The following is a 25,406-nucleotide window of genomic DNA, read 5'->3' on the forward strand; positions in this document are numbered from 1 at the left end:
GGGAAGGAATAAGGATCACATGTAGGCAGAAGAGATTAAATTAACTTGGTATCAAGTTTGGCATGGACATTGCCGGCCGTAGAGCCTGTTCCTGTGCTGTACTGTTCCATCTTATCTGATTTTCAATTGATCTGACAATGCATCTGAGGGTAACAGTTCAAGGGAATAAAGTCCTGAGTTTATAAGAAGGAAAGAGATGGGGAAAAAAAAATAAAGGAGACTGAGGGAATTGGGTCACATGTAAAGGGAGAAAACAATGGAAAAGTTATTGAGCAAAGATCCAGTGAGAGCAATGTGAATATAAGAGGGATGTGATAGAATGGGGGAATTGCAAAAAGATAAGGAACAAAACGGGTAGAAGAAATATTAATGCCAAAGGGAAGTGAAAGATGTGTATTGCAGATTGGGGGAAAGATGGTCAGAAATAAATATTGGAAAGAGCAGTGAAAAAAACACAATGAAGATAAAGGTGGTGGGCCGTTGGAGGGAGAAGAGCCGATAAATCAAGAGGAAGAAATAAACCCGAGAGAAAATGTTGCATTCAAACTGCCCATTCCCCAATGCAGACATCCCGTGGGCTTTCTCACATAACAGAAAACTAAATGAAGATCTGTAATGTTGGCAGCAGTAGCTTTGGTCAAATATTTACTACTTGATATAGATATGTAAACCAAAATTTATTTACGTGAGTGTCGATTAATATTTGTGAAAAAAAAAAAAATATATATATATTTGTGATCCCTCTCTGACTGAATCGATACAAAACTGATTTTCAAAAAGAATGCAAAACATAATTAATTCCTGAAATTAATTTAGGGTTTAAAGTTAAATTAGTTAGGCAATTATTTACTGTCCAAAAACATTTAAAATTTGATTTTAGGATTACGTTTTTTTCCCAATCAACCCTTGAAGGAGATACAAATTAAGTTAATGCCTCGGGTACTTTTAATAATAGTACACAAAAAATGCTGGAGAAACTCAGTGGGCGAGGCAGCATCTATGGAGAAAAGGAGAAGGCAATGTTTCGGGTCTAGCCCCTTCTAAATTTAATAGAGTATTTCCAAAATGGTTGTATTTTAAGTGGCATGTTTAGGGATCTTGAGAAATATTTTACAATTTCAAGCAGACAGAATTCTACAAGAATGTTCCCTGTTTTATTCTAATTAATTGAACACAATGATCCATTTCTGAGACCATAAATATGGGAGGCAATATAGTCCATGTTCTATTTGCCACTTCAACCAATACATTGTAGCAATGTTATCTAATTTCCCTCAAGCTTGCAACCTGATTTAACAAATGCATCAGCTACAACTGTACTTTCACACTATCTAGTTCAGAAAATTAGCCAAATAGGTTGTGACGGAATATATTACATTGGAGACGTTTGAATAGAATCACAGAAAGGGTGCAATATTTGTCCCATCATTCATGCTGGTTCTGTATAAAGGCATTTTAGCTTTCACCCTTCCTCCTCCCTCCGCCCAGTGGACCTGTAAATGTTTTTTTTTGTAATCACAATAATTCAAACATAGAACTTAGAACAGTACATCAGAGGAACAAGCCCTTTGGCACACAATATCCATGCCAAACATAATGCCAACTTAAACTCACATTTCCCTGTATGTTATCCATAACCCTCCATTCCCTGTATATCCATGTGCCTACCTTAAAAGCTACTATATCTGCCCCCACCAACAACCCTGGCTGCTTGTTCCAGACACCAACCACCCTTTGCATAAAAAACTTGGGTTGCACAATTCCGTTAAACTTTGCCTCTATTATCTTAAAGCTATGCCCTCTGGTGTTTGATACATCCATCCTGAGAAAAAGGTTCTGATGGTCTACCCTATCTATGCCTCACATAATTTTATAAACTTCTATTGGGTCTCCCCGCAGTCTGTGGAGCTCCAGAGAAAACAATTCAAGTTTGCCCAACTCCTCCTCACTTTGATAAACCTCTTCTGTACCTTCTCCAAAGCCTATACATCATTTCCGTAATGGAGCGACCAGAACCGCACATTGAATTGACCTTTAATACTCACCCATAGTGTACAGCAGATTAGTGGGCAGATGTAAAATCTAGAAACAAGGAACTGCTGATGCTGGTTTCTAGACAATAGACAATAGGTGCAGGAGTAGGCCATTTTGACCTTCAAACCAGCAATGCCATTCAAACCAGCACTGATCATCCCCAATCAGTACCTTGTTCCTGCCTTCTCCCCATAACCCCTGACTCTGCTCTTTTTAAGAGCCCTATCTTAAGGTGTAAGGTGTGTACAAGCCCTTAACAATATTATATGTTTCAATGAGATACCCTCTCATCCTTCTAAACTCCAGAGTGTACAAGCCCAGCTGCTCCATTCTCTCAGCATATGATAGTCCCGCCATCCCGGGAATTAACCTTGTAAACCTACGCTGCACTCCCTCAATAGCAAGAATGTATTTTCGCAAATTAGGGGACCAAAACTGCACACAATACTCCAGGTACCCAAGGAAAGACACAAAATGCTGGAGTAACTCAACAGGTCAGGCAGCATCACATGGATAGGTGATGTTTCGGGTCAGGACCCTTCTTCAGACTGATAAAATCTGATTTAGCCTGGGCTGGAACCTACTGTGGCCAATCAGAACCATAGCCGGGCCCAAGTATTTATTTTTTCTATCCTCGACTGCTATGAATACCATCCACATTATACCCATTAACCTCACTACTAATTTCCATCTTGCACTTAAATTCACTTGGACTATTTCTGACCTCCCCTTTCTTGATCTCAGTCTCCATCACAGGATATAGACTATCGACAGGCATCTATTATAAACCCATTGATTCCCACAACCATCTCGACTATGCTTCTTCCCACCCTGCTTCCTGCAAAGACTCTATTCCCGACTCCCAATTCCTCTGTCTACACCACATCTGCGCCCAAGCTGGGGTGTTCCATACCAGGACATCTGAAATGTCCTCATTCTTTAGGGAATGGGGGCTCCCCTCTCCCATCACAGATGAGGCCTTCCTGGGTCTCTCAGTACCCCTTGCTCCGCCCTTGCTACCTCTCCCCCTAGTCACAACAGAGACATAGTCCTAGTCCTTACCTTTTACCATATCAGCTTTCGCATACAACGCATAATCCTCTGACATTTTTGCCACCTACAACGGGATCCCAACACTAGTCACATCTTCCCATCTCCACCCCTTTCTGCCTTCCGCAGAGACCATTCCCTACACAACTCCCTGGTTAACTCATCCCTTCCCAACCAAACCACCTGCTCCACATGTAGACTGGGCAATTGTTTTGCTGAACACTTTCGCTCAAGTCTGCCTGGACCTCCCAGTTGGTAAATACTTTAATTCTCATTCTCATTCCCACACTGGCCATTCTGGTATGTCTCATTTTACTCAACAAACAGCTAACAATAGCCGGATTCCTTTATCATTGTTACTTTTTTGCATTATCGTTCATTCATTGTTCTTTATCTCTCCACATCAGCATTTATATTTCGTGTTTCCCTTTCCCAAGACCAGTCTGAAGGGTCTTGACCCAAAACGTAACCCATTCCTTCCCTGTAGAGATGTTGCCTGTCCCGCTGAGTTACTTCAGCTCTGTGTGTCTATCTTCGGTTTAAACCAGCATCTGCAGTTCATTCAAACACATGAATACCTATCCTCTCTCTCTTGGGTCTGACCATGCTTTACAAGTGAATAATGAGATTCGGAGGGTGGCAGGTACAATGATGCATCTCCTTTGGAGATTCTCCCCTGGGTCTCATTTTTTATTTGCAAGGCGCAGTCAGAGCCTAAACCAAATGGTTCAGGAGCATGAATGCCCATCTTGATCCAAACCTGACACATATAGAGGAAAAGAGTCTGAAGAAGGGTTTCAGCCCGAAACGTCGCCTATTTCCTTCGCTCCATAGATGCTGCTGCACCCGCTGAGTTTCTCCAGAAATTTTGTGTACCCTGACACATATAGGTCTGGTCAGGCTTACATCATGTAGCTGAACCTGACCCTCACTATCTATTCTGTCTAGGTCATTCATGCTTTTAAATACCCCATTGCAATTCCCTCACAACTCCCCCTGTTCCAAGGAGTACCTTCAGCTTCCCCAGTCTCTCCAGATAACTAAAGTTCCTCATGCCTGGAGTTATTTTAAAACCTCTTCTACATCCTATTTTTTCCCCCCAAAAGCATACAGCGCATAGTGGACATAATCTTCCAATTGTGGCTGAATAAGGTTGTCATGACTTCCTCCCTCTTGTACTGTAAGCTTCTGTTCAGAAAACACTTTAACCTTCGCTGCAATCCAATAAACAATGGTTCACAACTATTCTGCTTCCTGTCACATTTAATTTTCTTACTATTCTTATCCTGCACTTTTACTTCATGGGCATCAACCTTGTTGTCAAATCCATTTTTGGCATGGCATGAAACATCTTTTGAGATTCAATCTACACTACATCAATCACTTTCTCTTCATCAATCCCCCAATATTGCATCAACATAAAAGTATATCAAATTCATTAAACATGGTTTGCCTTCAACAGATCCATGTTGGCTATCTTTAAACCATTATGCTGTTTCAAGGGACTGCTTATTCTGTTCCTGTTTCAAAAAGATTAAAATCAGTCACGGCACTTTCCAGCACAGAAACAAGCCGTTCGCCCAACTCATTCATGCTAACAGGTTGCTTATCCCAAGCAAATATCCCTTGCCTATGCCTGGCCCATATGACCCCAACACTTTCTAATCCATGCACGTGTCCAAGTGTCTTTTAATATCATAAATGTATCTATCTCTACCACTCTTCTGGCAGCTTATTCCAGGTACACCCTGTACATGAAAAACGTGACCCTCTAGTATCTTTTAAATCTGTTTCCTCTTTCTGCAAACCCATATCCTCTAAAGTTAGGCACTCCTACCCAGGGCAAAAAAGTATGGCTATTGTGGTTTTGTCTCTTTCCAGTCACACCTGCACTCTCTCCTTAGCCTCCACATTTCCAGTTATACAGTGATCAAATTTGCACAAATACTACAAAAAGTGGCCTAACCAAGGTTTGATATAGCTGCATATGACCTCTCAAATTTATTTTAGCACTTTGACTGATAAGGGAAAGCATGCCATACACCTTCTTTATTATCCTGTCTACTTTAGACTCTAGATATACTGCACGGAAACAGGCCCTTCGGCCCAGTGAGTCGGTGCAGACCAGTGATTACCCAGTGCACTAGTACTGTCCTACACACTAGGGACAATTTACAAATTTACCAAAGCCAATAAACCTACAAACCTGTACGTCTTTGGACTGTGGGAGGAAACCAGAGAATCCAGAGAAAACCCACATGGTCACAGGGAGAACGTACAAACTCCGTACAGGCAGCACCTATAGTCAGGATTGAACTCGGGTCTCTGTCACTGTAGGCAGCAACTCTACCGCTGTGCCACTCTGCTGCCCCACGTATACTGCCACTGTTATCAATTTGTTTAAGTCATTTGCACATCATCAAGAAGCCATGAAGAACTGAATACATTATGCCTTTATTTCTGAATAAATCCATTCTGCCTTTTATACTCATCTTAGTCAAAAATATATGACAAATTATAAACTTCTGGTAAACAACAGTTTTATTTTCTGTCTAGTTTGATAGTAATCAAGCCTTTTTACACTCTGCTTTGTTAATTTATCAATTACATTTCAACGTTTCTTTATTCTATCCAGTTTATACCCACTAAAAATATTGGTATCTTGGTAATATAAGCAAAATACTAGATTGACTAGATCAAAATACATGATTTGATTGAAATTCAATTACATTGATATTGTACACTGTAAACTAATTTCCTCCTGGTTTCACATAGTTAATTTGTTTTTAATTGTCAAGTTGTGGCTGATGCTGAATGATTGCTTGTTGCCTTGGTGATAAGCCTTTCCCTCGCATCAGTCAATGTTTTTTATTTAACATTTCGACCTCGTAAATTGTGAGCTGCCTTGATTTGAAATTGTCGGGAGATATCATTAAAGCTCTTATGTAGGAGAAATTTAGAAAAACAACACAGAAAGAAAAATAGCAAAAAATAATAATCCTATTGAAGCACCAACAGCATTTTCCCTTCACAGGTAGACTGTGGTACAGGTAGACATTATTACAGGTGGACAGTAGTATAGGTAGACAGTGGTACAGGTAGACAGTAAGAACTCTGTAACAGAGATTTGAACATAAATTCTCTAACTGGTTACACAATGCAGTATAATATACCTCAGCTCAGAGTTACATGCAGTACACATACCTCTGACTGCAACATCTTGTAGTCATTGGAAACACATTTGATAAAGCTTGGAGGCTCCCAAAAAGCGATTCCCTCATCATCTAGGAGACAATTTCTCAGGATTATTCCTGAGAACATCAATACAGTTAGCTGTGGCATTCAACGTCATCATGTGGAAAAAATAACGAGTGGCAATTGATATTACACAATTCATTCAATGCATATTCAAAACTCCTATGCAATTATATGCAAGATTTGGTCCATTCGTTAATAAATTGAACCTACATTTTAACAGCACAGTTAAAAGTTAGTATGGTCATGTCAAATGTCTGTATAATACACTGCAGGTTAGTATTTCTGTTTTACATTGTCAAAATAATAGACTCTTAATTACTAAATTAAAACCCAATACTTCTCCTAACCTGCTAATGATAAGGAAAATTCAGCTCTTTAAATTGACATGGATAGTTGTTTCCCACAGTTGTGAAGAAACATGAGTGACTATAAAACAATCACAGTGCAATTACAGTGCAAACTTTGTACTGCAATCCGAACACCCCATGATTTCTGCACCCCAACTGAGGACCTTTATCTTCCCTTTTCCTTTCCCACTCATAATTGAATGTCCTAGGTTCTTGTTTCCCAACCTTCATCCCAAAGCTTAATTGTTTCATTTATATTTACACACACATGCACACGCACACGCACGCATTATTCTGGTGCTCTTTTAGTGGACATGGCAGGGTCATTTGGTGCTCTCACAATATTTTCTGTGAATGGTGCTCTGCTTTGATTATAACCTCAGATTTAATTAAAGTTTATTTGTTTTTCCACTTAAAACATTGTTGATAATAAAACCTTGGTTATACACGCCTGACTCCTGAAGGGCAACACACCCATGTGATTTCATTAGGTCATTAGTGATAGGAGCAGAATTAGGCCATTCAGCCCATCAAGTCCACGCCACAATTCAATCATGGCTGATCTATCTCTCCTTCAGAACCCCATTTTCCTGCCTTCTCCCCATGATCCCTGACACCCGTACTAATCAAGAATCTATCTATCTCTGCTCACTGCTGGGGCTTTCCTTGACTAGGATTAATGTTTTAATCCCCTCCCAATACATAAATACATGCATCAAAACTTATTCATGACAAATGTTTTGAAAAACCCAAATGTTTACAAAAAAAAATTGAATTGGGGCAACTAGAGTCCAAACTATAACAGTTCTGATATTGTTAGGGAAGGGTAGACAGTGCAATGTAACAGTGTTTGGGGAGACTTGGAGAGGTCATGGATGTTAAAACCTCACACCCTACCAAATCCAACAACTGGATTTAAATCAAAACTTTGCCTTCCTGAAAAACAGCTTGCCAGGCTAACTAGTTGCTAAAGTAAGGGCAGAAAACACCCTGGTTACAGACAGTTAGGATATGGACTGAGATATATTGGGCTTGGTGGGTATGTTCATCTTGGCCAAATTGGAGCAGCCAGGACATTAAAATTGAGTAACGGCTTGTGTGCTGCTAGGACATTTTGGTCACGTTAAATGTGCCTTTTGCAGAACTGGGGCAAGCTGCTAAATGGTGCCAGTTTGTCTGTGGCCTAGATAATAGCTGCAGGGAAAGAATAGGACATCTGCAGATTCTTACAATAAGGTGTAAATTGCATGGAACTGATCGGGTGAATGCAAACCAGATATACATAGTGTAAATAATGTTGCAAAGTCTTATTTGGATAGTTACTGATTGATTGAAATGTTGAGCCTTGGAGGAACTGTCTGAATCCCAGAGCACATGTTGCTTGTTTGCTTCCTTCTAGAAGCTTCTTTCAAATGTATATAAGATTATATTATTGGGTTGGGAAACGATCAATTATGCACTGTTATAATTAATATGTGTGATTGGTTTGTAGGGGTTGGCTCCCCCAAGTAATGTCACACCCTTAGTTTGGAACGGTATGAGAGGGTGTGTCGGTTGAATGTGACTTCTGTTCTGTTTGCACTGGATGTTGTTGTCTGGATCAGCAACCGTCCCTGCAGTTTGTTCTTTAATAAAGTAAGGTTTTGGAACCAGAGTTTGACTTAGTGTTTGACTAAACCAGACTAAGGGGGTAAGTCTAGAACTGGAATTTACAGGTATATAGGACTTTTGCAAAGGTGAGAGAGTGATTGATCCTTGAATGGGAGGGTGGGAGAATAAGAGGGCCCAAACTGGTGATCCAATCATGGGGAGAAGATTTAATCCAAGATTAATGTGGCAGTTCTTTTGAGGTGAGGTTGACAAAAGAAAAGCATTCTAGTCAACAGGAAGTGCCAGTAACTGTCAGATTCAGATTCAATTTTAATTGTCATTGTCAGTGTACAGTACAGAGACAACGAAATGCATTTAGCTGTCATGACCCTGCTACAGTTGGCAGCTCCACTTTTCCATTTTCAATGCAATTGTCTGAGCTCTAGCAATCCATTCTTTTACTTTTAACGTTAAATATGTTTTGCTATGTGGCCTGATTTTAATATGATACTGATGTTAGTGAAAATTTGCAATTATCAGGATTAAATTCACAGCATGAATATTTTCAGTTCAATTTTAAAATCCTTCTTCCCCACCCCACTCCCCAACCAAAGTGGGAAGATTTATATTCAGGCAATTGCATTCCAGGATAAGCGACAATAGGTGCTGGAGTAGGTCATTTGGCCCTTCTCTCTCCCGCCTTTCTTAAAAAGTGGGATAACATTAGCTTCCCTCTAATCCACAAGGAACTGATCCTGAATCTATAGAACATTGGAGAATGATCACCAATGCTTCCACGATTTCTAGAGCCACTTCCTTAAGTACCCTGGGGATGCAGACCATCAGGCCATGGGGATTTATCAACCTTCAATCCCAATATACTACCCAACACCATTTCCTGCCTAATGTAAATGTCCCTCAGTTCCTCTGTCACCCTAGATCCTCTGGCCACTAGTACATCAGGAACATTGTTTGTGTCCTCCTCAGCGAAGACAGATATAAAGTACCTGTTCAACTTGTCTGCCATTTCCTTGTTCCCCATGATAAATTCACCTGTTTCTGTCTTCACGGGACCTACATTTGTCTAAACCAATCTTTTCCTCTTCACATATCTAAATAAGCTTTTACTATCCTCCTTTATATTCTTCATGTTATACTTCTTCTCATTTATTTTTACACTGTCCTTGACTTCCCTTGTCAGTCACGGCTGCTTCTTTCTCCCCTTAGAATCTTTCTTCCACTTTGGAATGAACTGATCCTGCACCTTCTGTAATGTTCCCAGAAATACCTGCCATTGTTGTCTTCCATGCTAGGGTCACTTTCCAGTCAACTTTGGCCAGCTCCTCCCTCATGCCTCCATAATCCCCTTTGCTCAACTGTAATACTGAGATTTCTGATTTTCCTCTCTCCCTCTCAAATTGTAGATTAAAACTTATCATATTATGGTCACTACCTCCTAATGGTGCCTTAACCTCAAGTTCCCTTAACAAATCCAGTTCATTACACAACACTAAATCCAGAATTGCCTTCTCCCTGGTAGGCTCCAGTACAAACTGCTTGAATAATTTATCACAGAGGCACTCCACAAACCCCCTTCCTTGTAGTCCAGTACCAACCTCTTTTCCCATTCTGCCTGCATGTTAAAATCTCCCATAACAACCATAGCATTGCCTTTGCTACATGCCAATTTTAACTCTTGATTCAACTTGCACCCAAAATCCAGGCTACTGTTTGGAGGTTTGTAGATAACTCCCATTGGGATCTTTTTACCCTTACAATTCCTAAGTTCTATCCATACTGACTCTACATCTCCTGATTCTATCACCCCTAGCAAAGGATTGAATTTCATTCCTCACCAACAGAGCTGCACCATCCCCTCAGCCCACCTGTCTTTTTGATAGGACATATACCCCTGAATATTCAGTTCCCAGCCCTTGTCCTCTTGCTGCATTGTCTCTGTAATTCCCACAACATCAAACTTGCCAATTTCTAACATCCACTTTATGTTTTATACTTCGCGCATCCATATACAATACTTTAACTTTGGTATTCACCCCCCCCCCCCCCCTATTCATTGTCCTATCAGGGACACATGACAATAAACTCAACTTGAACCTTCTCGAACTTTCCTTCCCTTTAATTTGTGAGTCTTTTGTAACTTTTCTTGTGCTCACTTCCCCTTTAACTCCATCTTTATACTCCCAATTTGTCAACTCACCCCCCCCCCCCCGCTATTTAGTTTAAACTGAAAGTATGATACTGTCAATTAGTTTAAACTGAAAATATGTCTGAAAATAGTTCTCTTCCATAAAGTTACGAAGTGTGGAAACAGTCCCTTCTGCCCAACTTGCCGACACCGACCAACATGCCCTATCAATACTCATCCCACCTGCCTCTGTTTGGCCCATATTCCTAATGTTTCGTAAACTTTGCAATAGCACCTGCCTCAACTACCATCTCTGGCAGCTTGTTCCATACTCCTAAACCACTTTGTTTAAAAGAGTTACCCCTAAGGTTCTTACCAAATCGTTCCCCCCTCACATTAAACCGGTGTCCTCTTGTTCACATTTCTCCTACTCTGGGCAAAAGACTCTGTGCTTTTACTCTATCTGCTCACAATTTTGTACACTGTAAGGTCACGCCATATCCAAGGAATAGCCTGCTCAACATAGGCCTTTGCATAGCATAGCATATGCAATATGCCCCTTAGAATATGCAATATGCCCCATAGCACAGGCAGTTGAGTCCTGACAACATCCTCGTAAATCTTCTCTGCAGCCTTTCCAGCTGACTAACATGATTTTGTACAACTCTATCAGATCACCTCATTCCCCTAGTCTCAGTAAAATACTTCTAATGTGCAATCGGAGGTTAGATCAACATTAATGAGGAGAATGCAGCAGTTTTTTCCAGCAATAATTACCTGCAGCACTTGGTGGGCAGCTGACGGCCGCAGAGTCACCTGCAGCTGTTTTTGTCCAGACCACTGAATTGTAATTTTCTTCCTGGCAGTATTCATGAGGTTCTGCAGCAAAAAAATATGTCGCGGTTAATGTGAAAACATTCTGTTCAGCTCCAGTATTAATACATATCGTGCAGCAAAAGACAAAGAAGAAGATTACATTTTTTGTTTAAGAATAAACCCTTGACTTTGAAATGTAATGAATTTCAGCTTCATCAAAACATTATTGCATGAATATAAAATAAATATTCCAGCTACTGAAACTCTGAAATATAAAAAAACGAGAAAATGTTGAAATTACTCCACAGGCTAAGAATGAAGGGAAATAACACTTAATGTACCAACCGAGTGGCCTTACATGATAATTGTTAATAGTTAGAAATAAAGCAGAACAAGAGGGAAAGGAGAGGATAAATAAAAGAGACAGAGTTGTGGGCGAGTAAAAGACAACATAATGCTGGGAATAGAAAATCAATAATAGTATAGAACATGGGTATGGTAGAAACATTATAGGTAATTGTATTTTTATACAATTTGTATAAATATAATTTACAATAAAATATGTTGAAATTGTACAGAGTTTGTATGTTCTCCCCTATTGACAATAGGCAATAGGTGTAGGAGTAGGCCATTCAGCCCCTCGAGCCAGCACCGCCTATAAATGTAATCATGGCTGATCATCCACAGTCAGTACCCATTCCTGCCTTCTCCCCATATCCCTTGACTCCACTATCTTTAAGAGCTCTATCTAGCTCTCTCGTGAAAGCATCCAGAGAACTAACCTCCACGGCGCTCTGAGGCAGAGAATTCCACATACTCACAACTCTGTGTGAAAAGGTTTTTCCTCCTCTCTATTCTAAATGGCTTACCCTTTATTCCTAAACTGTGACCCCTTGTCTGGACTCTCCCAACATCGGGAACATGCTTCCTGCCTCGAGCATGTCCAAACCCTTATTAATCTTATATGTATCAATAAGGTTCCATCTCATCCTTCTAAATGCCCAGCTGCTCCATTCCATCAACATATGACAGTCCCGCCATCCCGGGAATTAACCTGGTGAACCTACGTTGCACAAATTCTTCCTCAAATTGAGAGACCAAAACTGCATACAATACTCCAGGTGTGGTCTCACTAGGGCCCTGTACAACTGCAGAAGGACCTCTTTGCTCCTATATTCAACTCCTCTTGTTATGAAGGCCAACATGCCATTTGCTTTCTTCACTGCCTGCTGTACCTGCATGCTTACTTTCATTGACTGATGAACAAGGATCCCCAGATCCTGTTGTTCTTCCCCTTTTCCAAACTCAACTCCATTTAGATAATAATTTTAATAAACTGCAAACCCTTCTACTCTCCAAGGGAATTTAACTCCTTTATTCTCGCTGGAGTTTTCATCCCCCCCCCACGCCTGCGTACGTGAGGCAAAAATGCAACTCGCTGACCAGGTAATGAGGGTAGAGAGTGACTTCCCGGACTCTATGGTCATGGTTTTGGGGGACTTTAACAAAGCTAACCACAGCTGTGACCTTCCAAAATACAGACTTCATGTTACCTGCCCCACCAGAGGGGAGAGAACACCCGATCACTGTTATACGGCAATCAAGAACACATATCGCTCTGTTCCCCGGGCGGGTCTGGGTCTCTCTGATCATTGCATAGTTCACCTTATTCCGACCTACAGGCAGAAACTAAAATCTGCTAAGCCTGTGGTCAGAACAAGGAAAAGGTGGACAAGTGAGGGCATTGAGAACCTACAATCCTGCTTTGACTGCACGGATTGGAATGTGTTAAGGGAAGCAACCACAAGCCTCGATGAGTATACGGACACTGTATCATCATATGTCAGCTTTTGCGAGGACAGTTGCATTCCAACTAAGACCCGGACATGGTTCAACAACAACAAGCCCTGGTTCACTGCAGAACTCAGACAGCTCCGACAGTCTAAAGAGGAGGCCTACAGGAGCGGGAATGCAGACCTCTACAGGCAGGCCAAATACAAGCTGAGAAGAGGAATCAGAGCTCCCAAGGAAAGGTATTCTGAGAAGTTGAGGAGTAAGTTCTCAGCTCGTGACTCTTCTTCAGATTCGAAAGGCTTGCAAGAAATTACCAGCTACAAGAGGAAAGCCGCCCGCTCTTTGGACAATCTTCAGCCGACCAACGAACAGAATGAGTTTTACTGCAGGTTTGAAAATCAGAAACGTAACCCTGGTACCCCCTCCCCAGCCAACACAGCAAGACCCCAGTCTATCCAATCCAATCCAATCCAACTTTATTTGTTAAGCACTTTAAAACAGCCAATGTTGACCAAAGTGCTGTACAGACGAATAAACAAGACATCATAAACAGACACCAGTCTACAATGAATGGACCCTGCACCCTCTCCTTCCCATTCACCACTTCACATCTACTTAAGGCAAGACTCCAGTATGAAAAGTCTGGACCATTTCCCACCCCAACCAACAGTTCACACCCACTCATAGCCTGACCTCAGTCTGCAAAGACTGGGCCTTTCTACACCCACCCCCCTCCAATCACCACTTCACACCCAATCACCCACACCCTCTGTGCTGCACAACATAACTTATCCAATATCAACAATAAAAATAGAGGTGGAGAGGCTTTTCAGAAAACAAAAGAGCCAGAAATCTCCAGGACCTGACAATGTTTCCTCTACTTTTAAGCTCTGTGCCAAGCAGCTGGCACTGGTCTATACAGACATTATTAATCAGTCCCTGCAAACATGTATTGTCCCTGCCTGCTTCAAAGTCTCCACTATTGTCCCTGTACCGAGAAAGGCAATGATTACTTGTCCATCAGTCTGAAGAAGGGTTTCAGCCCGAAACGTCACCTATTTCCTTCGCTCCATAGATGCTGCTGCACCCGCTGAGTTTCTCCAGCAATTTTGTGTACCTTCGATCTTCCAGCATCTGCAGTTCCTTCTTGATTACTTGTCTTAATGACTACAGGCCTGTCGCACTGACCTCTGTAGTCATGAAGACACTTGGAAGGCTTGTGCTGGCCAAGCTGAAAAATATCACAAACTCCCTGCTGGACCCTCTGCAGTTTGCATATCGGGCCAATAGATCTGTGGGTGATGCAGTCAACCTGGGCCTGCACTTCATCCTACAGCACCTAAACAGCCAGGGGACCTATGCCAGGATCCTGTTTGTTGATTTTAGCTCTGCATTCAACACCATTGTGCCAGAGCTACTACACTCCAAACTTTCCGAGTTGACTGTGCCTGAACCCTTCTGTCACTGGATCACCAACTTCCTGACAGACAGGAAGCAGCATGTGAGGATTGGAAAGCACATCTTGGACCCGCAAATGCTCAACATAGGGCTGCGTCCTCTCCCTCTCCCCTACTTTCTCTATACCAATGACTGCACCCCCACAGAAACCTCTGTCAAGCTTCTCAAGTTTGCGAATGACACAACCCTGATTGGACTAATCCAGGATGGGGAGGAATCTGCCTAAAGACAGGAAGTGTCACAGCTGGCGTCCTGGTGCCATAGCAACAACCTAGAGCTCATGCTTGTAAGAGAGTGGAATTGATTGTAGACTTTAGGAGAGCTCCCCCTCCCCTCATCCCACTTATCATCAACAACACCACAGTCACATCTGTGGAGTATTTTAAGTTCCTGGGAACCATCATCTCCAAGGACCTTAAGTGGGGGGCTACCATCGACTCCACAGTCAAAAAGGTACAACAGAGGATGTACTTCCTGTGGCAGCTGAGGAAGCACAATCTGCCACAGGCAATGATGGTCCAATTCTACACGGCCATCGTAGAGTCTGTTCTCACCTTCTCCATCATGGTCTGGTTTGGCTCAGCCACCAAGCACGCCACTTGGAGGCTGCAGCGAATCGTCCGATCAGCTAAGAAGATTATTGGCTGCAACCTTCCCTCCATTGATGAACGGTACACTGCAAGGGCCAGGAAGCGAGCGGGCAAGATCATCTCTGACCCCTCTCACCCTGGCCACAAACTCTTTGAATCACTTCCCTCTGGAAGGTGACTCCAGATTGTCAAAGCTGCCACAACCAGACATAAAAAACATTTTGTATCCACGAATAGTTGCCCTACTCAATTGCCAAAAATCTGTAGCCTCCCTTTGATCTGGTATTTTGTTGGTTCACATGCTTGATCATAGGTGTTTTATCATTAATGTCTTATTATTATTAATATTTATTGTTTTCTGAGTCATTCTTAACTGTCACTGTATGTCATGTTGTTACTTGTGGGCGGAGCACCAAGGAAAATTCCTTGTATGTGAATACTTGGCCAATAAACTTACTTACTTACTTACTGTTTTTGCCACTTACGTGGATAACCTCACATTTATCCACATTAAACTGTATTTGCCATGTATCTCCCCACTAACTCAACCTGTCGAAGTCACCCTGCATCCTCATAGCATCCTCATCACAGTTCACATTGCCACCCAGCTTTGTGTCATTTGCAAATTTACTAATGGTACTTTTAAGTGATTAAAAAGATTAGAAACCATGTTGGAATATTTTGTGGGATTCTTAGCTATAAATATAATTTTGGACGGGTGTTAATCAGGTAATTGGAAGCACAAAAACAAGAGAAACTTAACACGTTGAAAAGACGTTAAACATCCTATGGACTGGGCAAGGAAAGTTGTGCAATGAAACAGGATTATTAAGGTATCTGCAGCAAAGGGTCCTCAAAGGAAGAAATGTATGACATGATAACATTTCAGAAGAAACTGCAGATCCTGAATTACAAAAAAGGTCACAAAATGCGATGTTTCAGGTCGGGACCCTTTTTCAGACCCTATCCAAAGACCCAAACCTTCGGCTATCCATGTTCTCCAGAGATGCAGCCTGGCCCATTGAGTTACTCCAGCATTTTATCCTTATTTATGTTAAATTTCATATTACTTTTGAAAACGATGGGAACTAGTTAAGATGGTGAATTCTCAGTTTAACAAAGCCAAACTTGGAGACCAGAGAGGGATATGGACTGAAATAGATTGTGAAGGTAAATGAGCAATGACAAATATGTAAAAGAATAATTTGTAATTTATATTTCTTGGTGCACATGAAGATGATCTGATAGAGGTGTATAATGTCACGAGAGGAATATATAGGGTAAATGCACAGTCTTTTACTCAGAGTAGGTGAACTAAGAACCAAAAGTTTAAGGTGAGGGGGGAAGATTTAATAGGAACCTGAGGGGCAACTTTATTACACAAAAGGTGGTGGGTATATGGAACGAGCTGCCAGAGGAGATAGTTGAGGCAGGTACTATCACAACTTTGAAAATACATTTAGACATGGATTGTATATATTCAGAAGGATATGGGCCAAACATAGGCAGGTAGGGCTAGCATAGGTGGGGCATGTTGGTTGGCATAGGCAAGTTGGCCAAAGGGCTGTTTCCACACTGCATGACACTACAATTCTATAACTGTAGGCCAATTAGTGAAAATACTAGAATTTGTTATCTCTTACATCTGACATTTTAACATGTCACTTGGAAATGCACAAAACTATGCTGGGTCAATACAGTTTTCTGAAAAATTCTTAAAATACTCAGATGGACAGACAGCATCTGTGGGAAAGAATCAAACTTAACTGGTCAGGTCAGCTATCTTCCAGTTCTGTCAAACACATCTTGAAGTAAGAGATGTGGATTTAGTTTAAATGTTGGGCTACTTAGGATAGGAAGTAATTATATCACTCAGAAAGCTACAAAATGTGACTATTCTCCACTCCTGAGGACAAAGATGCATGGCCAAAATTGATGAGCTGTTCTGCACTGAGGCTGTCCAGAGTTCTAGAAATAGCAGGACAAAGAGGCATTGATGTAAAAGTTCAGCCTTGATCTTGCTGGATGGCAGAGCTGTCTCGAGAGTTCAGGTAGCCTGCTGCTTCTCATATATTTCTTAGTTTCTTGTTCTTTGATGACAGAATGTTATTTCACTCTCCTTTCTTGGTTCATGGTGAAAAGTCATCTGTCACTGTTTAAAGCCATGGCTAAGAAAATAGTTTGAACAGGTAGCAATGATGGGCTCAAATGGGGACTCATCAAGGGCATTGAGATTAACACAAAGCAAATTATGAATAACAGCCACACACATGAATATTTAAATCTATCATTGAATTCCCGAGCGAGCACATTAAAATCATCAAATACTTGTATGCAACATATACTTTCAATTAGCTCATAACAGCAATACAATACAATCAGTTTTATTCGTCACTTGCACATAAAGTGCAAGTGAAATGAATTTGCCAGCAGCAGTACAATGAAAAAGAACACACAAAAACACAATAAAAATGTAACACAAACATCCACCACAGCATTCATCACTTTGATGGAAGGCACAAAATTTGGCCAGTCCTCCTCCATTTTCCCCCGTGGTCGGGACTTCAACCCTCCACAGCCGCCGCTGCAGGAGCCCAGATAAGTAGAAGTCAAGGTAAGTCCTAAATCGGTGCTGCCCCACCTGAGACTGCGGCTTCAGGTTGGTGTAGGCCGCAGGCCGGCGGTCGGAGATTTAAAGTTCCCGCCGCGCCGCAGCCGGAAGCAGGGAAGACCACAGGGCCGGTGGTCGAAGATCCCCTCCAGGGGTCCCCGACGAGGGACCCCGCTCCTGATGGTAAGTCGCCACTGCGCCCGCGGTAGAAGTAGGCTGCGGGCCAGCGATGGTAGCTTCTTCTTCTCCCGGGTCCTGCGGATGCCGCGCCAGCTGGAGCTCTGCAGACCACGGCTTCAGGCTGCTGCGGGCCAGCGAAACGGAGCGCTCCCCTCCGGCGAGCCCCAGCGAGGGCTCGCCCGCTCCGTGCCGAGAGTCCACGCTGCGCCCGCTGCTGAAGCCCCAGGCGCGTCTCCGGGAAAGGCCGCACCGATCATCAATGTTAGGCCATGGGGGAGGCGACATGGAAAAAGTCGCCTCTCCCTGGAGGAGGCGACCTAAGCGGTTTTCCCCTTATCCCCCCCCACCCCACCCACCACACAAAACACTCAAAGAATCATTAAAAACATACATTAAAAAAACATACTTGAAAAACAAACAAAGTAGATAAAAACGGACACGCTGCTGACAGGGGTGCCGGCTTGCAGCGCCCCCACCGACCGAAGCGCCCCCCCAAATGACCACATACTAATTCACAACAAATACTTCAAAACATTTTGCAAATAGAATCACAGAGTCATACAGCATAAAAACAGGAATTTCAGCCCAACTTGTTCATGCCGACAAAGATGTATTCTTTGCATGCATGCACAGCCTAAAGTTGTAGGACAAATTGTCCTATTTGATCTTATTTGATTGTGCACGCCAGGTTGATTGCATTCGTCGAAACAGGGCGGACCACGTGAAGGTTGCAATCTCCCACCCCAACAAAGATGTCCTATCTATACGAGGCCCACCTGCCCAGATTTAGCCCATTTCGCTCTAAACATTTTCTATCCTTGTACCTGTCCAAATGTCTTTTGAATGTTGTTGTAGTAACTGCCTCAACTACCTCCTCTGGCAGCATGTTCCATACACCCACCATCCGCTGTGTATAAAAAGTTGCCCCTCTTTCCCCTCTTGCCTTCAATGACTTTAAGCAAATCCTAAGAGTTATGCATGTGTGTATGGATGCATATGCATATATATCCTGTAACATGTTCAATGTGATACTTTGTAGAAGAAATTCTATTCAAATCTGTATTTATGAGAAAATGCAAACATTAGAATATCGAAAGGGCTCTACCACTATCTGGGTATTGAGAAGAGAAAGGGATGGAGGTATGACAGTTCACTTTGTTTTAAGAAAAAGCGTGGGCCTTGAGGACCCAACCTTAATACACTCAGAATGATACAGATGCTCCTTGACTTACGATATTTCGACAGTGCAAAAGCGATACATATTCAGTAGAAACCGTTCTTCAAATTTAGAATTTTGATCTTTTCCCAGGTTAGCGATATGCGGTGCAATACTCTTTTGTGATGCTGGACAATGGCAGCGAGCCGCAGCGTGTGGAGGAAGCATTTGTGCAGGCTGTTGAAGCGATTGCACAAACTTTTGCACAGGCTGTTGAAGCGACTGGCTGAACATTTTTGACTTACGATATTTTCGATTTACGATAGGTTTATCAGAACGTAACCCCATTGTAAATTGAGGAGCACCTGTACTGTCCATTTTGCTTTGTGTGTGTGTATTTCTGTGCAAATTAACATTAGCCAGAATGTAATATTTCCCACAAATCAGTGCAGGCAAACCGTGTAATAAAATCATTACCAGAACAGACCTCAGTGTGCTAGGGTGAAATATGATTAAAGAGAAGAGTGAGAAATGCTTTAGAGCGAAGATCACAAGGTAAACAACACCTCACTCTCTGCCCAGCACACTATTACAGTATTTATTAAAGTTGCTCCATGTAGAATCTGATGCATTTTTAACTTGTCCCTCTCCAAAAGGGAGACCCAAAAATGATCAATTTGACAGCTGCATATAAAGACCTGCGATTTATTCAACAGTAAGGCAAGCCGAAGACCTAAGGTTGATCAATCACTGAGCACTGACTCAACGTGAACGTGAATACCTTTAAGCTCAAGAATCTAAGGGCAATGGAATTAACCTCTAGAACAGTGGTTCTTAACCTGGGGGTCGTAACCCCCTATGGGGGTCGTTTGGGGCTTTGGGCTGGGGGTCATGAAGAGGACACAAATAACATATCAATTTGTTGAGCCCATGTTTAGGAACCTAACAAAGGTACATGCCACATACAGTATTTTGTTCACGTATGCACGTACTGGTGCCAAAAAGGTTAAGAACCACTGCTCTAGAATGAGGACATGTGGAGAAAATTATTGGCATTTCGTAGCAGTGACATACAAATCTTTAAATATTTTCACATCAAAGGCCTATTCACAAGTCAGGCTCAATCCGGATTAATTTTTGAATGTCTGGTAATCAGCATTAATTTTGTGTAGGATATATTTTATTCTGGAGGCATAACCAATTTCTTAGTCAGGGACTGGCATGGGTGAATGGTTTAATGGACAGATTAAAAGATTGCAAATATTTGGCCATTTTGTGGTTACGATCGGAATTCATTCACAATGAAGATTTGGCTTGGTTTTACCTGGATTAATTGACAGTCTGGTTGAAATTCATCCAGAAGCACATGGCCATGGCAGATAAAGATTTCATGGAAGTTTATACACGTGTATTTTTGTTTTGGTACTTCTAACAATAAAAGCTCATTCACCAGTCTGGCTCAGAATGGTTGAGGAAGGGCTAGTTAAATATCTTGCTTTAAATGCACTCTAATTTGCATTAATTTTATTCAGGATATATTTGCATTGCATTTTTAAATAATATGCACAAATAATATTAGGAATTGTAAAATAGATGACCTATACCTGTGATGAGATAGCCTGTTTTCTGACAGTCTGGTTATTTGCACATTGTAATGCGTGTCTGGTTTGGCAAAGACATCTCGCTAAAGAATAAATATTGTTTCCACATTCAGCTAATCCCATGCATGAGTGCGGTTGAGAAAGAATTAATCCATTGGAAAAGGAACAGAATCAAAAGCAGAAAAGCAAAGTGGTGTATCCATTGGAACTAACCAAACTCTTAATGGAATGTTATGAAGTTTGATTATGCCTGAATCAGAGCATGATCCTATGTCACACAAACTGAATGTGCCTGACGAGACTGACAAAATAGTGAATTTGTTCCATACAAGCACTAAGTGATGACCTTCTTCAAGAGGTGCCATGTAAATGCACATTGCTTTAGTTATTGTTGTTAGTTAGTTTAGTTTATTGTCACATGTAACAAGGTACAGTGAAAAGCTTTATTTGTTGCATGTTCTCCAGCCAGCAGAAAGACTACATCCTTTTCCCATTTGTTGCTGTTCTACGTAGCTCTTTCGAACATGCCTCTGCATATTCACTGCAGAATGTAACCACTGAGGACACATGAAATATAATGATTCTAAAGTGGGAGACTGCGTGAAATTTAGGGGAAGGAATCTAAGTATCGAGCAGAGAAAGGTGGCATTTCATCCTATTTATTTGCCACATACGCAAATAGGGAGAATACCATCTCACTCAAGACTAATTGGTGGCAATGCCTTTCTGGGAATTCAAGAGATGCAACCTTTTTCTGGGACCCAGAGCCTGTTGACTCAAGAAACTGCAAATGCTGGAATCTTGAGCAACAAGCAAATGCTGCAGGAACTCAATAGGTGAAGAGAAATGGACAAGCGCCATTTTCAAAACATTGTCTGTCGCCACAACAGATTCCGCATGACCCACTGAGCCCTTCGGACAGTTTGTTTTTGCTCATATATATGCTTGCTCAAGTTGTGAATACTCTGGTTTCATTCCTTTATTCTTGACCTTTCAAGGCTAAACTCACATCCTTGATACAGTAGGGATGTGGCCTTGAAACTCCTTATGTATTTAACAGACGACAAATGTGCTGCGCAGCTGAAGCCATTCCAAATTCATAGCCTTCTAAACTTGCATGGCTTAATTTACTTAATCAAAAAATGTAATTCTTTCTTCATGCCTTTGATATATATTTTTTAAAGTGTAATTATCCTAATACAATTTTCCAAGGGTTTCATTAAAAAAACAAAATCCTTGACAACCATTCACTGCTGCAATGGTCATGGAGACACTATCTACTGGTTGCTAAGTAACAGGGCCTGCGGTTAATTTGGGTGCAAGTGTCAGCAACTTGATAATTGTATCTCACAGCAGCAACTGTCAGCAACGATTAGAAGAGCATGATGAGCTGAAAATCATCAGTCTATTGAATGTGTCAATATTGTGTTCCATTCACAGCTCTCTATTAATGATGCAGAGTTCTCCAGCTTCATTCGAGTCACGTCTCCTTCAAACACAAATCTCATAAATGAAAGACGTTTACTGTACACTGCTCTCAAATATTCTCCACTGCCAGATTCAATATTAAAATAACTTAAGACAAACCATGCAAGTTGCTCCCTTTTTCCTCAGTGCTTCCTTTTAAAAAAAATCATAATTACAGAATAGATGAAGAATCGCAGGATAAATACAACACAGGTCTCTCGTGCCTGTGCATTTATGTCAGTCCTTTGCAAAAAACATTCAAAACTAATCCTCCTGACCTCAAATAAACTTAAAATGCTGTTTATTCCTCTGCTTCAATTCTTAACTACATACTTGAAGTGTTGGTTTTCACCTCAATCAATCCATGTGGCAAAATATTTTAACAACTAACCCTACTCTCATTCTAAAGAATGTTGCATAGAATCATCAGTGAAGAAGCAGGTCATTAAATCCTTGCTGGTAATTATGCTCCATGGTTGATAATTGTGCTCCACAAGCATGCTCCTCCTGCAGGATGTTGAAAGTCTGGAGGGTTTCCAGTACACTTGAAGACTACACCTGCTGTAAGTGCGTTCAGCTGTAGCTCCTTACGGACCGTTACAGAACTCGAGCTGCAGCTGGACGACCTCAGGATTATCCAGAGATGTGAGATTGTTATAGATTGGAGTTACAGAGAGGTAGTCCCATCTAAGGAACAGGCAGAAAAGAGATGGGTGACCACACGGAAAAGGAGTATGCGGAGAGTGCAGGGAAATCCTGGGGCTATTCCTCTCGACAGCAAGTATTGTCCATTAGATACTGTTGTAGAGCATGACTGGTCAGGGGAGAGCAGCAGCAGGGGTCTTGTCTGTGGTGTCGGGCCTGGCTCTGAGGCACAGCAGGGAAGGGAAAAGTCAGACAGAGCCGTCATGTTTGGAGACACGTTACTGAGAGGCACAGACAGGAGATTCTGTGGCGGCAAACGAGACTTCAGGATGAAAAGTTGCCTCCCTGGTGCCAGGGTCCAGGATGTCTTGGAATAGCTGCAGAGCATTCTCAAATCGACACAAATGACTTTGGTAAGAAAACGGATGTGGTCCTGAGAAGTAAATATGACTAAGGCAAAAGATTAAAAAACAGGATCCTGAGAGTTGTAATCTCCAGATTACTCCTGGTGCCACATGCTCGTGATGGGATGAATAGGACAGATGTATGTGTGGCTCAATTGTTGGTGCAAGGGGCAGGGATTCAGATTTTTAAACCATTGGGAGCACTTCAGGGGCAGAGGTGACCCGTTGAAGATGGATGGATTGCATCGGAACTGGAGGAAGACCAATATCCTTGCAGGGAGTTTTGAAAGTTCTACTTGAGAGGTTTTAAACTAGAGAGACAGGGATGTTCTCTACTTGTAGAAATTAGTTCTGTATCCCATTCTTCTGAAAGCTATTACTTTTCATCCCAGCACCATCTTGCTAAATCTATGCTTTATTCTCTCAGTAGCTCCCATTACTTGTTTTATTGTATATAAGTATTTGCCCACATTGACAACTCTCATTTGTTCTGTATTTGATCATCAATTCTGCATTAGGACATATCCATATTTACCTGGACATTTTTTGTCATTGCACAATCTGTACTCCTCTTGAGGTCCATCACACTGAAGTCCTCCGTAAAATGGTCCAGAGCAGATCCTCACCCGAAGCTGTGTTCCACCATCACAGCTCTTGGTGCATGGTTCCCAGCTAGTCCATGTTTGCCATTTTCCATCCACTATCAGACAAGAAATGAATATTTTCAATTGATTTCAGTTAACCAGCTACACCTAAAGTAATCAGTAATGTATGAGGCTTGGAGATCTAATGTCCTCTGCATTCCTGTATCACGTGCCATTTACAGACAATAACAATGGATAATATATGTGGCGCAGTCAGCGATGGCAGCCTAGTGTGTTTTAAAAGTATGTGTTAACGTTCTCTGGTTTGTTAAACGTGCTGGTTGGGGGAGGGGGCTGGGGGAAACTTTTTCCAATCTCTTATCTTGCTGGAGATGCGATTGTCTTCCGGATCGTACCTCCGGTCACTCTGCGGCCGAACATCATGGAGCTGGAGGCCTTGCTCGAGACTGACTTTGAGCTCCACTGCAGGGCCATGGACTTACCATCAGAGGCTGCGATCCCTTGCCTGGGATCGATGCTCCAACTGCAGCCTCCGAATTTCACAATCGAGGAGCTCGCAGTCTCGGGTAGAGGCTGATGATGGAAAGCTCCAAGTCGGCGAAGGTTCGACTAGCGGGGGCTGATCGCCCGGTGCGGGGGAGCTGAGATCCCGCCGATACGGGAGCTTGATCGCCCCGACAACAGAAGGTTTGAGTGCCCCGACTGCGGGAGTACAAAGCAGGGAAGAAGATTGAACTTTTTTTGCCTTCTATCACAGTGAAGAATGTGAAGGAGTTTATTTGGGTGTCTTATTGTTCTTTATTGGTATGACTGTATGGCAAATCAAATTCCTCGTATGTTGCAAAACATACTTGGCTAAGAAAGTACTATTATGATTATGATCATAGTTGTGCTTATTTTAGGCTTTTAATTAACCTACAAACCCACATGTCTTTGGTGCATTGGAGGAATCTGGAGCACCCAGAGGAAATCCACGTGGTCACAGGGAGAACGCGCAAAATGCACTGAGACAGCGCACAAGGTCAGGATCGATCCAGGTCTCTTGTGCTGTGAGACCAAAACTGTTCCAGATGAGAAGCAAGTTTGGCATTAACTGAGAAAGCAATACATTTCTAACAAAATTATTAGAGGTACTAGCACAATAGGATAATTTAGTAAGCCACTTAAAGTTTTCTTTTAATTAAAAGGGTGAATCAGATTAACAGACAATTGCATATAGATCATGTAAGGATTGGAGATTTCTTCTCTTGAAAGACACCAGATGGGGTCTTACAATAAACCAATAGTTTTCTGGCTAGCATTGCTAATGGCAGATTATTAACTGCATTTTAACTCTGCAGCTGCAGAATTGATTAGATTTGAACATGATTCCCTGGATTGCTATTTAGAAATGAAAAATTGCAGATGCTGAACTATACTCACAAGTCTCACAGCATCTGATGAACCTCATCAACCTGAAATGAGAACTTTGCTTTTTCCTCCAAACAGATTTTGTTGGACTATTTTCTGTTTCTTTAAATCAATTGGATTGCTAGTCAAGGTTGTTGGATGACTAGTCTGGTAATTTAACCTCTGCATCACCCTGTATCACCCTAAATAAAAGTTTTAAATAGCAGATGCTGGAAATGTGAAGTAAACACAGAAAATACAGGAA

The 25,406-nt window shown here is 41.8% G+C and overlaps 1 protein-coding gene across 8 annotated transcripts in view; it reads right to left on the reverse strand.

The window, feature by feature from the left end:
* The window catches only part of adgrb1a (adhesion G protein-coupled receptor B1a), a 549,195-nt gene that overhangs the window by 301,003 nt on the left and 222,786 nt on the right, over positions 1-25,406 (reverse strand). For all 8 annotated transcript variants that reach the window (XM_055633873.1, XM_055633875.1, XM_055633876.1 and 5 more), the window contains 3 exons: positions 23,683-23,847; positions 11,203-11,304; positions 6,289-6,395 (listed from right to left, as the gene is read on the reverse strand). In XM_055633873.1, coding sequence (XP_055489848.1) covers positions 6,289-6,395; positions 11,203-11,304; positions 23,683-23,847 — 374 coding nt within the window. The remainder of the gene's footprint in view (positions 1-6,288; positions 6,396-11,202; positions 11,305-23,682; positions 23,848-25,406) is intronic.

The sequence above is a fragment of the Leucoraja erinacea genome, chromosome 4, assembly GCF_028641065.1.
Source record: "Leucoraja erinacea ecotype New England chromosome 4, Leri_hhj_1, whole genome shotgun sequence".
Classification (NCBI taxonomy): domain Eukaryota; kingdom Metazoa; phylum Chordata; class Chondrichthyes; order Rajiformes; family Rajidae; genus Leucoraja; species Leucoraja erinaceus.